This window comes from Podarcis bocagei (genome assembly GCF_964188305.1).
Source record: "Podarcis bocagei genome assembly, chromosome: 6".
Lineage (NCBI taxonomy): Eukaryota > Metazoa > Chordata > Lepidosauria > Squamata > Lacertidae > Podarcis > Podarcis bocagei.
In genome coordinates, this window is record NC_138130.1 from 40018510 (window position 1) to 40032695 (window position 14186).

Below are 14186 nucleotides of genomic sequence, written 5' to 3' on the forward strand. Positions count from 1 at the left end.
TGTTTCTGTTCTGCTATCCACACCTTTTTCATTTCAACACACCATTCTGGTATCTGGTTAGTCTTAATACTGACATAGCCCTGAACTGAATGCTTTCACACTGATCAAAAAATCCTGATGTCTGGCTTGCTTTAGTTATTAAAAAAAACTAGGTTCTTCATTTAACCTTTTGCCAAGCTAGCGGAGGTGCTGCTTTAAATATTTAATTTTTAAAATTAAATTTGATATATACAAATGTTTTACAGCTAGTGATCACCTATAATAAAGACATCTTTTAGGCTCCTGAAATTGGTTTTTATATAAGGTAATAGATAACCTTAAGTGTTGTTGTTTTTTTATAATATAGATTAGCCTTTATGGGTTCAGAAATGTCAGATATACAGCAGGCTATTTAGGTTCTAATACAGTTACAGTAACTCAACTTAAAAGATGTTTTTTCCCAAGAAACTGGACTTTTCTGTCAAATGCAGTTGATCGAATCTGAGAATTCTGTTCATAAAATGGATTCATCGCAAACTGGGGAAAGAAATTAACATAGTGAGAACATATTAGTAATTAAGACATGCCAAAAAAGGTCTAGGCTGAACCACTTTGAGTGGCTCATTTCACACATACAGCTAAGCCAAATTACAGCCACTTTGCTCCTCTGCCATTCCTGCTGCTGTGAGCTAGGCCATAGTTTGGTTTAGTATGTTATCTGAATCCAGTCTTGTGATTTATCTTGCTCTAGACAAACTGCAAAGTATTGCTCTTTGCTTACAGCTCATGGTTTGTCTGGAGCAAGACAAACCATGAGCCCAGGTTTGGACATGCTATGCCAAACCATGGCTTAGCGCACAACAAGAGGAAAATGGTTTTTGTTTAGTGTTGCTTGTGAATCAGGTAAATATAACTATTCAGTTGATGGGTTTTTTTTAGAAAAGGAAAATTCAATACTGCATGAGGGTACTTCCTCTTCCAACTGAGCATCTCCAAAATCTTCACAGGATTCCCCAAACCCTGAAGCAGATTTTGGTGTACACAGGGGCTAGTGAGAGAAGTCCCACTATGCAAGCAAAAGTCTCTACTACAGGTGGGCACAACTGTTATTTCCCACTATGATCAACCATCTCCAAATACTTTTTAGACAATAAGTTAATGTCAGGATCTACATGACTGCTCTAGCCATATGTAGCTGTCTGATACCGCCCTAGTTTGTACTTCATATTAAACCATAGTTTAAAACAAACTATGGTGTAATGTGAACACACAGCATGCTGCTGCAGAGTTCTCCACTTCTCCCCTGCTTCTGTGCCACCATTGTGAAAAACTACAGGTTTGCTATGATATATGAACCCAGGCCTGTTTCTTTCCAAACAAACCATGAGCACAATCTAAGCTTTTCAGCAGCATGGACTGGCATGATGTGCATTCACAAGTCATAGTTTAATGCAATGTGCGAAGTGAGCTATTGTATTCTTTCTGTCCTTGAATGAGGAGGCAGGGCCACATTTCTTTGCTTGTTACTGAAAAGCGAAGTAAGTGCAGATCATTTGTTTCTACTGTGAAAACCTGGCAGGAAAGAAGGGGTGCGCATACAACTCCTTCCCTCCTATGACACATGTTGCTTCCTAGCATAAGTCACTGACTCATTTCAGAAGAGGTCCAGCTTGCCTTCCTGTATTGTCAACACAACTTGTTTTACCTGTGCTGTGGAATCTCTCTTTCCATCACTTCGGGGGCGGGGCAGGGGGCAGTCCTTGTAACATAAGCCTAAATAGGTCATCCTTTATAATATAAACGTGCTAAACAGCAATTTACACTTCCTTCTAAATGCGGTTCTGTTCATAGACTTGACAAGTAACTGCTAATTAACCTCCTCTAGGTAAAAATTGAATAAGATAGGGTGCCTTATCCAGACCAAGATTCCCAATATTAATACTGCATAGCTTCCTATACAGTGGTACCAAGGCTTACGAACTTAATCCATTCTGGAAGTCCATTCTTAAACCAAAACCGTTCTTAAACTGAGGTGCGCTTTCCCTAATGAGGCCTCCCGCTGCCCTTCCACTGTTTGGATTCCATTCTTAGACTGTGGTAAAGTTTGCAAACCGGGACACTACCTCCAGTTTTGCAGAGTTCGGAAACTGTATAGTTCGTAAACAGGGCTGTTCTTAAACCAAGGTACCGCTGTATTAGCACAGATAAGAGTTGATCAATGAGGGAAGACATAGTGCTCTCCAGCTGTTGCTGGGTTATAACTCCCATCATCCCTGACCATTAGCTGTGGTGTCTTGCACTAATGGGAGCTGTAGTTCAACAACAGCCAGAGGGCACAATGCTAGCTACCTCTCTTATGGATACTTACCTTTATATACAAGTCATAGACATCACTAAAGAAGTTTTTGATTCCATCTTCTTGCCTTACATCATGAAGCATTATAAATCTCATATGTAGAACAAATTAAGAAAATAACCACTTTTTTCACATTAGGGGCTGCCTAGGGATTTTACCAACCACCCTTCCTTTATCCCTTTTGATTTCCCTCCTCTTACAGCTTGCCCCCAGTCACACCCTGTACTCCCTGTCACTTATTGGGGGCAGCAGGTATGTGTGGATAAAGGGGAAGAAAGGCCACCACCCCCACTCCTGCCAGTAGCCCTAACTGGCTGCCACTCGCTTCTATCAGGCACGCACACTAGATTATCATCATGAAGAGTGCAAGTACAATATAGAGATAAAGGTACTAAGTCAGACTAAACCTGAGGGTCCCCTAATTTGATTCCTGAACTAAAAGGGAATTGCCTAGATTTGTAGTATGTGAAACAGATGGCAGACATAAGCCAAGTAAGAAGGTCAAGATGGCCTAAGCAAGTGAGCAATAACATTTGGAAATATGAAATCATACTTCCGTTGGGTACAAATTGAAGGGCCACTTGTGTGACCCAAAAACAACTTTTAATCCTCTCCAGATGGCACCATGTATTTCAGTTCATAGTTGCCTCCCATTCTCAAATGAATACACTCTGGTTCTGCATTAGCTCAAAATGAATCATATCCATTTATCCCTTTTATTAACTACAGAACAACCAAAAATGCTTTAAAACGGGTGGGGAACCTATTTGACTACAGCCAATTCCTTATTATCTGCCTTACTTATTGGCTTAAAAGGGGAGCACGGGGAGACTCACAAAGCCTTTTCTAGGTCTCCCCATGCTTCCTCTTTAAGCCTCTGAAATCAGGGACTGAAAGAGGGAGGGGAGAAACTTGCAAAAGGCTTTAAGAGCCTCCAGAAAGCTCAAAGAGGAGTGTAGGAGCTGTCACAAAGCCTTTGCAAAAGGCTCTTTGAAGTATGGTAAATGAACGAGCTACTTCAAGGGACATTTTTGCACAAGGCTTTGATCCAAATTCAGTTGATGAGCAGGGATTAAATCCTGCTTCCTTGGCTGTGCCATCTTGTTCCCTACTGGGAACAGAATCCTGCAGCTAAGGTAGGACACCATCAGTGATGTCAGCTGATGGACATGGTTTGGAAAAATTGGACCCCTTGGCAAATTGGACCTCTTGGCAGACCAAGACATGCCCACAAGTTGGAGGTTCCAGCAAAAAAAGGATATGTCCTGCTGTGACAAAAGCAGAAACAAACCATTCGTTAAACTTGTCCACAGTCTTCAGGTACATATTATTAGACAGCCACATGTTCTCATCTACTAGGTCAAGAGCAGCATGAGCTATGAACTGATTGAGATGGCGATGGTCATCCTGAAAAAAACAACAAAACTGAGTATGGCATATAATAACTTTCTGTGATGCACTGCAAAATGTAATATACATTTGGCCAGTAATGCATCAGATATGCAGGCAGTATTCGTTCTGCCTCCATAAAATGTTAAGCCAGTGTATGACTAGATGCTGAATCAGCCTGATTTGGGGGATGAAGTGGGGCTGGAGGGGAGGGAAAAGGGAGGAATCAAGCATCAATCAGATACATAGGCACTACCCCTACATAAGGACAGTAATATTTTCAGTGGCAGCAAATTTAATTAGAATCCAACTATTAACATCAAATTAATACAGACCTTGAGCTACCGGCTTTCTGGACTTAGACATGCTCATGACTATGTAAAAATTCAGTATTTATACAAAAAATTGCACCTTAGACTCTACTTTACCAGCTGGTAGAAATTCCATTTCAAACACTGGATTATCATGGTGACCCACAATTACAAAGTAGAAGCTTCCAGACATGATTAAGATATTCCTCCTGAAAAAGAGCATAGATCATACAGCTGAAGTCTGAAAAAGAGCATAGATGATACAGCTGAAGACTCAAGCTGGTCTTCCTCTCCATCCTTCTTTCCTAATTAGCTACGCTTTCCTCTGGACCACACTAGTGAGGCAAAGAGCGGAGTCTTGTTGTATGGGCAAGCCCAGAACCTCTGTTCACACTGCCCAGTCTTGCGTCCTGGGGAGGTCACTTTAGTGCTGCAAACGCAGCAGTTAACTTCACCCCTGAAGGCACACTCCATTGCATCTCCAGGCAGACCGATGCCAACAACAAAAAGAGAAGAGACTCTTGATTTCAGGGTCGTGAGTTCGAACCCCACATTGGCCTAAAAGATTCCTGCAAATCACAGGGGCTAGAATAGATGACCCTCGTGGTCCTTTCCAACTATGCAATTATATGATTCTATCATCCTGGCAGACATTCAGGCCTCACGGTGAGTGGGCATGAACCGCACAGAACCAACCTCAATGGAGAACCACCGCTGTCCCCCTTTAATGCCTCTACCATCGACCGTTCAGCGGGGACCAGTTTTACTATTTCCCAAGCAGACGTTTTAACAGGAGTAGGGAAAAGAGGTTTTACCTGAGGTCCAGAGAGGCAGATACAGGAAGAAGAGAAAGCAGAAGGCAGCGAGGCGCTCCTCCCCAAAACATCCGGCGCAGAGTGATGTCGTCATAGAGACCAGCCCCTTTTATTGGTTGATTCTGATGGGCGGGTCTCTCGACGGCGAGTTGTCGCGAGAGTTCTGCAATAGCGACGTGCTTGGGCTGAGCGCTAGTAACCGCGGCAACGAGAGCGAGCGAGAGCCTTGAAGCGGCGGTTGGGAGCGAGTGGCCGTTGGGAGTGGGGGCGGGACTTGAGAAGCGCGTCTGCGCGAGGCCGTTGGAAAAGCCTCTCGCGGCGCCTCAGAGGCGACTTCGCGCCCGGCCGCCGCCTCCCTTTTTCTCGGTGTGTTTCCTGCCCGTGTCAGAACTTCCCCGCTCTCCTCGCCACAAAATAGACCCTGAAACTCGGAAGGAGGAGCTGAGAAGGGCCCCGCCGCCGCGCCTCAAGAGTTGTGCCCGGCCGGCTTCCTGAAGCGCCTCTCCTTGACCAGAGAAGCGTAGCCGCTTCCTTTCGCAGCCGTCCTCGCGATACGACCAGGCGGCGGGGAGCGGAGTGCGCTTCTCGAGGCCGGCCAGAAAGCAGGCGGGGAGCAAAAGGTCTAGCAAAGAGGTGGGCTAGTAGGAAGGGTCGTTTAAAAAACAACACACGGAAGAGAATGTGCTTTGGACTGCGCGCAACTCTTATTATTATTGGTATTATTTATAAGGTGTCTGAAGTTTTATAGGTACTACAAAAAAGGTCGGGAGACTCAACCTGTAGACTTGCTTACTTTTTTTCCTCCCTAGTTCGTTTCACAATTGAACAGACACAGTACTGGGGAATGGGTAGGAAACGGGAAAAACCCTGGCGTTGCCCACTGCTAACATGGCCTGTATTAAATTGGGTTGCACCTAGTAGTTAAATGAAATAGGCAGCTCGTATACTTGCAGCTGTGACAACAGCTCCTCCCCCAGGGCAAGAAGATGTATTTTCTTTCTCTTTCTTTCCCCACTTGCCATTTACCAGGGCACTGGATGGAGATAACAGGGAGGCATACTTCCTTACAAGATGAGCTGTTTGACAGAGGAGCATATTGTCTCAGGAGGTAGTGGTACATGCACATAGTCAGGATTTTTTTTTGGGGGGGGGGAGGATTTATGTTAGGGGGCAGAACCAAGCTATCTGTGATGTGATTGGTCAGCTAAGTATTTGTATTTACTTGATTTAGGGGTAGCAGCTGCCTCTCCTTGGCTACGCCTATGTGGTGGTGAGTTCTTGTAGGTGTTTAAGTAGAGATGGCTGCCACAGGTGTTGTAATCCTGCATTCGTGATCTGGTGTTGAGCAGGTCTAGATGACATCTCAGATTCCTTTCAGTTCTGTTATTCTAGAATCTTAAAACAATTGTGTCACCACATACGTCAATTTTCTGTTGATTCTGAATGTTATGCATATTGTAATTTCTCACAGGCAGAACGATCTGAGTTGGCCCTGGGAGGCTGGTCACAACAAATTCTCAATTACACCCACAGGCTTGCCAACCAGGATGAAAAGCAGTGTTTAGAAACTGAGATATGAAAGCTAGGAGATAAATGGCACCTTAAACCTAGGTTATGGGCACAACAACAGAATGTCTAAGCATGCTTTAAAAAAAATACAAAGCTGAAAATGAATGACAGCTAAATGAACTACAGCTAAAATAATTCTGTTCATTTTTCACATGGTGTCTAGTCCTTATCCTGCCCACCCCCCTAATATTCTTAAGAGGGTCTCCTTTCCAGTCTTTAGGGAGTAGCTGGAAGTGCGGAGGCAGAAAAAGGTCCTCCTCTCCTTCCACTCTGCAGTTTTAATCTGAAATCGTAGGCGCAGCACTGTGCCCAGAGCTCAGAAACTGCTTGCGCTAATGAATCTTCCTGTCACAAAATGCACCTAGAACAATGGGAGTTTCGAACACTGATGAAAAGGGAGGTTTTTTTGTTGTTGTTTTTTTGCTGCACCAGCTCTAAGCTGCCATAGCAGAGAGGCACAAATCAGACCCTTCTCCAGAGAGTGGATGGGACTAAGATCCAGTGAATCCTACCCCACCCCTTGTAGTGCCCATTTCAGGGCCTCATGCTGCCTACTCTCTGTGGCAACACAACTGGCAGAAGCATTGCTGTGTTTACCACAGCTGTATAATGCAAGGGTTGACTTCATTGTGACACTGGTCAACTCACCCATTGGAATTGAGCTTATTATATCTGCTGTACAGGCCTAATCCCCACTTCTGTTTCTTGATCATTTTAGAATGTGAAAGAATATTGGGAGGTGGGATGCAATGTTACGTACATTTTGTGCACAGTAAAAGTGAGCATGTTTTAATGCATGGTCCTAAGTATACTTATTCAGAAGTCACTGAATTCTATGGGCCTTGTTCCTTGGTAAACACATATAGGACTGCATTCTAGTTCTGTATATTTTAGGGGCATTCAAAGTATGCTTTGAAAGTATATTCATACAGAATATAACATTAAAGAATCATGTGCATTAAAGAAACAAAATAATTATAGAAAGTTCATTAGACTGTTCAGACTTCAATAAGGTACCCTTCTTTAATTATGATGTGTGTTTCAATCCTATCTTCAACCTTACTTGCTTCTGTTTCCCTTTACACTGCCTCAATCCCTAGTCAATCTCCTTGCAAACCCATTTTAAAATTTCCATCCCATTGGGATCGAACCTATCCACATAATTTTGAGACCTGCATTTGTTTAAATGGACAAGTCTCCGGTTCTTTGCCATTGCAGTTTCAATGCTTTGAATAGAACAGCTGGCAACAGAAGAACATAGGAAAGTGGCTTAGGTATATAACTAATCATGTCTGTTTACTTCCTTTGTTGAATACTGTTTTTGTAAGTACCAGGATGTTTGTTGATCGTATATGTAAGCTACACTTCACTAATTCATAGCCCTGCATTTGCAACTCAAATAAACATGCTGTTTTGATGCATGCTGCTAAGAATCACTTAAGATTTTGAAATTCGGGGTTTTGATATGCGATTATTAAAAGGCTGGCAACATTTCTGTTACCATGGCTTGTGTTTTGGGTTGTCTGCAAAAATAGCAATATTGTTTTCTCATGTTTTCAGATCCTAATGTCTTCAGATGAATTTCCAGCTCTGTCACAAGATGAACTCCGGAGAAGACTATATCAGACATTTAAGAGCCGAGGTGTTTTGGATTCACTTAAGGTATTTGATATAATTAAGCAAGATTAAAATAATCTTGTTTTATTAAGCAGTATTTATACCCTGCCTACTCACTGAAATTCTCAAGGCAGCTTTCAATATATTTAAAGCACAATAAAGTAGACATTGATACAGTAGTCACAACTGTAGGGCAAAGGTGTATGTATATAAGCCATGAAATTATGAGATATATTGAAAGAAATATTGCTGCCAGATTTTCTCTTGATGTATTGCTTGACTGTTCAATGCGGAAAGCATTATACACACCAATGTAACACAAGGTTTCAGTACACTTAACATATCAAAGTCTTAAACTTTTTTCAATTTATTTAATGTTTCTTTTTCACTTTTTCTTCTAGAAATCCCAGTTAACAATAAGTTAACAATAATATAATTTTTTCTTTGTGCCAGACACAGCTTCGAAACCAGCTCATACATGATCTAATGAATCCCATTTTAAGTGGAAAAATTCAGCCACAAGCTGTTTCTAGTGAATGCAGTTCATTGTTAATTGGTGCTTCTAACAGTCTGGTGGCAGATCACCTGCGCAGATGTGGCTATGAATATTCACTATCTGTCTTCTATCCAGAAAGTGGATTAGAAAAGAATAAGGTAAGTACCTTCTTTTGAAGGATGTGTTAAATTATGCTCAGTACATAAATGAAGTCCTGCTTATCCAGTGCAGTTATTACATTGTCTATCAACCTATCTAGACCATCTTTAGTCCAAAAATACATTTGTCATTTTTTGCTAAGTAAGTAAGTGTGGCCCAGTAGCAGATTCCAGCTATCCTACTGTACACCAGTACACACACATACACCGGGCCATGCACACATTGACCCCCTAGAATCCTCAAACAATTTATAACACCACCACCCCAGAAGAGCATAATAGTGTGTGTGTGTGTGTGTGTGTGTGTGTGTACATTTTATATGTAACTACAAACAGTCCAAAAGTGGGTGTAGGAAAGCCTGTTGACTTGCCAGCAGCAGGAGACAGAAGGATCTGTTTCTGCTAGGATCAGGCCTTTAATTAGTCTTGGAAATCTCAGGAAGAAGACATTATGGGTATGTACAGCAGGATCAGGTTCACCTGTGTAGGGCAGGCACCCCCAAACTTGGCCCTCCAGATGTTTTGGGACTACAATTCCCATCACCCCTGACCACGGGTCCTATTAACGATGGATGATGGGAGTTGTCCCAAAACTTCTGGAGGGCTGAGTTTGGGAATGCCTGATGTAGGGTCTTCTTTCCAATGCCTACTGAAGGTCAGATGGTCCCACAAAACATCTAAAGTACAGAGAAGAAACCACTTCAGAATGAACGCTGCTGATTGCAAAGTTAATTACAGTTGGATCAGCCAGCTTAGAAGCAGTCTGAGATATGTTATGGTAAATTCTAGGAAAGACTTTGTGCATGCATGACTGAGTGACTGTTTCTGAGCCTCTGAAGGTGAGACATTGTGTATGTGTGAACTACTGTGTGTTTGTGTATGCAAGAGTGAATGATTGTAAGACTCAATGAGAATCATTGTGAAACTGTGTTAACTTCTGAGTGCCTATGTGTTTGACTGCAAAAGTGTGTATGATGGCATGCAATAATTGGCCTTGATACAAACAGTGAAGGTATATGTGGCATCCCAATCATTATCTCGTTTTGATTTTGTTGGCTTAGTTGTTTAAGTTTTTGTTTTGATAATATGGATTGTCAAATGTATAATTGAGAGTTATCCGGTTTCTTTATCTCCTTATAAAGGCGCTCACCATGCAAGATTTACTACAACTGATAAGGATCAATCCAAAGACTGATCTTTACAAAGCACTGGTAAAATAATCTTATTTCTTGCAATCTTATTTTTTGTTAAGCATTGGGTAGATAAGAATGCAGTCAAAATCCTCCACCTGTGCTGTGGAAGAGGGTTAGGATAAGGTGGTAGAGACCCTTTGCTGCACTGCTGTGAAGGTCCTACTGCACTCTGTGGAGTGGGAAACTACAGTGGTGCCTCGCAAGACGAAAAGAATCTGTTCTGTGATTCTCTTCGTCTAGCGGTTTTTTCGTCTTGTGAAGCAAGCCCAATGACGGATTAGCGCTATTAGCGGCTTATCTGCTGATCGGATCAGCTGATAAGCGGCTTAGCGGCTTAGAAAAAGGGGGGGAGGGAAAAAACCCAGCAGGAACTCGCAAGACATTGTTGTCTTGCGAAGCAAGCCCATAGGAAATTCGTTTTGCGAAGCACCTCCAAAATGGAAAACTCTTTCGTCTAGTGAGTTTTCCGTCTTGCAAGGCATTCGTCTTGCGGGGCACCACTGTATTAGTGGTTGTTCTCTTACTGGCAGAAGCTTGCAGAAAAGCCCCAAAGGGAGTATTGTGGGATGCCGCCTGAGCCTCAGACCGCTCTGGTGCACATGCCTGGAATTCACACAGCAAAAAAGGGGGGCGGATATGCCCCATAGCTTTTGCCCTGGCCATTGGGAGTGGCAGGGCTTGGGGCGTGGCAGCTACTTTGCAGCTCTTCAGCTGAAGCTTGGCACCGCAGTATAAATTGACTAAATTATTTTTTTGTTTTTCCAGATTTCAACTTCAGAAAAAGATAATACAAAAGGTACAGCTATAATGTACATATATTCTAAATAAGTTCAGATTGTAGGCCACAGTCCAAAGATATTGTGTGTGTTTAAAATTATGCACACGTGTTTAAACAATTTAATTAATTGTTTAAATAACAGTTAACTCAAAACTGGGTTTCACTCAAAACCTCTGCGGTAGTTTAATTTTTTTTAATGTTAATAATAAAAGTACAGCAGTTAAAAACAGATGGAAACATTTGACATTAAAATAAGTGTCCAGTGGTTTCTTTGACATTTTCGCATAAGCAGTTCCTGCTGCTGAAGAGGCAAGCTACTGTTTGGAAGAGAGGAGTTTGAACAGCAACTTTGGATAGCATACATAAATATTTAGACAGAAAAACAAAATAATGCACATTTTGTGGCCACCTGAAGCCTGTGTGCAGCAATATCAAAATATAATACAAATACAAGAAAAAGTAGCATCAGTAGCCTTTAAAAACCTTGCTAAACAAAAAAGTTTTCAGCATGTGCTGGAGTTGCCTCATTGTTGGCACATGCCTTATTTCTAGGGATGACAATTTGGGAGAGTGGACACATCCAGGGAAGGCCCTCTTCCTGGGTAATCCAAGTGGATGTCTTCTGGCTGTGGCTTATCCATGAGGGCCTCTGTAGGTGATGTTAGTGAATGAGCAGATTTGCATAGGTAAAGATGTTCACTTTGATAACCTGGTCCCAAATTGTTTAGGGCCTTATACGTTAATACCCAAAACTTGGTGCAGTAGCAAATTAGTAGCCAGGGCAGTTCCTTTAAAAATGGTGTTAGATGTCTGCACCCACACATACCAATTAGTAACCTAACTGCTTCATTGTGCACAGCTTCTAGACCAATATTATGGCAGCCCCAGGTAGAGCACATTGCATTAATAGAATATTGAGGTTGCTGGTGCCTGGGTCACTGCAGCAAGACTGTCTCTAGGAATGGCTGCAGCTGGCATATCTACTGAAGCTGGTAGAAGACACTCATTTCCCCTGGAGCCACATGAGCCTCCAGTGTTAATGATGGATTCAGAAGCACCCCATTGTATGAACCAGCTCCTGCAGAGCAAGTGCAGCCTTATCCAGACCAGGCAAATTCCTGGACCTGGGGACCACCTACTCACAAAGCCTCCATCTTGCTGGGTTTCTGTTTATTAGCCCTCATCTAGTCCATCACTACTCTCAGTCACTGATTCTGAATCTGCACAGCTTCTGATTCAGATGTTATAGAGAAATAAGAAGCACTCCCTTAATGACCATTCCCAACAGCTTTATATAGATGTTGAATAGTAGTGTGGACAAGATGGTTCCTTTCATAACTGCTAACAAACTGTTACCTAATGCTATCTGTGGAACCAGACCCACAAATAGTGGTAACACTGCAGAAGAGTGTCCCCTGCTCCCAGCTTGCAAGGCTGAACCAGCAGGAAAGCATTGTTGATAGTATCAAAAGCAGCTGAGTGGTAGAGTAAGAGGGTTACACTCCCCTATCTCTCCTGATAAAGAGCATCCAGGGTGATCAAGACCAATGGAGTCTCATAACCAGGCCTGAACCCAGACTAAAATGGGTCTAGATAATCTGCTTTCTCCGGGAGTACCTGGAACTGGGCAGCCAGCACACTCTCAAACAACTTCCCCATAATATGGGTGTTGGCAACCATATGTACATGTTATATGTTAAAAATGTTTTACCTGTATTGAAATGTTTCAGAGATTTTTAGTTGTTTTTTTAAAAAAATATATTTTTATGTATTATTTGCTACCATAAGCTCTTTTTGAAGAAATTTTAAAAATAAGAGGGACAGCCTTTTTTCTTTATAATTGTTCAACTTCCATTCATTGGTACTCTTTTACTGTTGCAAAATAATATTTATTCCTTCTTGAGTTTGAAACTTGTCATTTGTTGGAGAAGAGATGTGTGATTAATGGTGTATCTCTAAGGCTTTCTTGTACAGATATTAACTGAACTGATAGACCATAGCCTGCATAAGCAGATCTGCAACACAGAAACTCAGACCAGTCCCACACCTGGTAAAGAATCTCTTGGTAAGTGGAGTTACTGCAATTGCTTTATGCTCAGACTTTCTTAGCTATCTATATATTCAGCCTTAAGAAATAGAATACTGTAGCATCTGTTCTGTAGCCTTGTTTTCATACTGCTTCTGACATAACTCTTTACTAACTGGAGTATATGTGCAACTTTTTACCTTTAAAAAGCATAGTAATCCTTCAAAAAAGTTGGGAAAGCTTTTAGCTAAGAAGGAGTTGCACATATTTATATGTTGCAGTTTCTAAATGTGGATCAAAACATAATCATGGGTTCACATTTCAACACAATATGGTTGTGAGTTTTGTGCTTTGAGAGAAAACAGAAACGTTGAAAATTGTGTCTTCCCTACAGAGAGTTCTCTGGAAAGATAGGTATGTGATTGCATAGGTATGTACTAGACTGGTCCAATGAATTTGCTACACCTAGCCAACTGCACAAGTGTAGAACAAAAATAGCAGAATTATCCCCCCCCCAAAAAAAAACAACAACCTTGCAGGGTTAAAATTATACTAATGTATAGTCACATCATCCTCTTCTACTTCCTGCACCTGCAGCCCAGACATTCTCTCTATGGTTGTGGGAAATAGGTTATTTTCCATTTTAGCCATTGCAGAATATCCTTTATCATCACTGTACTGTATACTCCAACACACTGCACAGGACAGAAAACATATTTCAGATGAACAGATCTAACACAAATGCAATACTAGCCCAAGCAATCCATTCATAGAATGAAAGTTAGGAATGGAATACAGATGCAGTCTGGAGTACAGTGACATCTATTTAAGCTGGAGCATAGTTTCAGGCTGCTAGATACCTGATTTATATCTATATTGTTTTCTCTCTTTGATTTATTCCTTGGTGCTCTTTTTAGTAGAGGTTAGTCATAGCTTTATGCTTTCAGACCCTTTCCCCCTCAGCAGAGGCAGGGGACCTATTAGGTTGGCCTTCCCTTGGAGGCTGATGGCTTCCAGGTAGCTCTTGGAGATTTTCCGACTCATATGACTGGTGCTTCTTTGGAGGCCCTGGCTAATTTGTGTAATATGTGAATGGTGCAGGCTGTTGACACAGTCAATCACCATTGAGTGCCCTCTGCCACTTTTCAGTAGTTACTTCCTGCTTGTGGAATGCTCTCTAAAGGGACTTTTGTCTGGTGCTATATTTATCTGTTAGGCACCAGGCAAAGACTTTCTTCTAACCTAAGCTTTAGGTCATTAATTTGAAGATTTTAAATATTTGTGGGCTCTTTGGGGAGGGGGCAGGATCTGTAAGACATGTCTCTTATTTCTATAGATGTGTGATTTGGGATGGGGAGTTATTGATGGTGTTTATTGTAACTGGTTTTAGTATTTCTTCTTATGTTTCCATGAGTAAAGCAGCCAATAAATATAAATCATCATTGGCATCATAGCATAATAAAACGAAGTAGGAGAGCTGGTCCCTATAAAAATGTCAA

At 41.8% G+C, this 14186-nt stretch overlaps 2 protein-coding genes across 2 annotated transcripts in view; one reads left to right on the plus strand and one right to left on the minus strand.

The window, feature by feature from the left end:
• On the minus strand, positions 1–6212 carry TRAPPC2 (trafficking protein particle complex subunit 2). Its single transcript, XM_081197149.1, has 5 exons — positions 6073–6212; positions 4136–4244; positions 3594–3742; positions 2348–2429; positions 1–516 (listed from the first exon to the last, which is right to left on the minus strand). Exons 2-5 carry the CDS (start codon positions 4226–4228, stop codon positions 418–420), a joined length of 423 nt encoding a protein of 140 aa, XP_081053275.1. The 5' UTR covers positions 4229–4244; positions 6073–6212; the 3' UTR covers positions 1–417.
• OFD1 (OFD1 centriole and centriolar satellite protein) overlaps positions 5075–14186 on the plus strand; it is a 26405-nt gene continuing 17293 nt past the window's right edge. The window contains exons 1-6 of the mRNA XM_081197152.1: positions 5075–5483; positions 7980–8081; positions 8490–8690; positions 9833–9901; positions 10649–10679; positions 12622–12726. Of these exons, the coding sequence (XP_081053278.1) occupies positions 7986–8081; positions 8490–8690; positions 9833–9901; positions 10649–10679; positions 12622–12726 (502 nt within the window). The 5' untranslated portion in view covers positions 5075–5483; positions 7980–7985. The remainder of the gene's footprint in view (positions 5484–7979; positions 8082–8489; positions 8691–9832; positions 9902–10648; positions 10680–12621; positions 12727–14186) is intronic.

Excerpts from the sequence above, each read along its gene's own strand:
- TRAPPC2 (XM_081197149.1), bottom strand. The coding sequence starts at position 4,228 with ATGTCTGGAAGCTTCTACTTTGTAATTGTGGGTCACCATGATAATCCA. Across the intron at positions 3,743-4,135 it reads CTGGTAAAGTAGAGTCTAAG|GATGACCATCGCCATCTCAA; the intron begins GTGCAATTTTTT and ends TGTTTTTTTCAG. Across the intron at positions 517-2,347 it reads TCTATGACTTGTATATAAAG|TTTGCGATGAATCCATTTTA; the intron begins GTAAGTATCCAT and ends TTCTTTCCCCAG.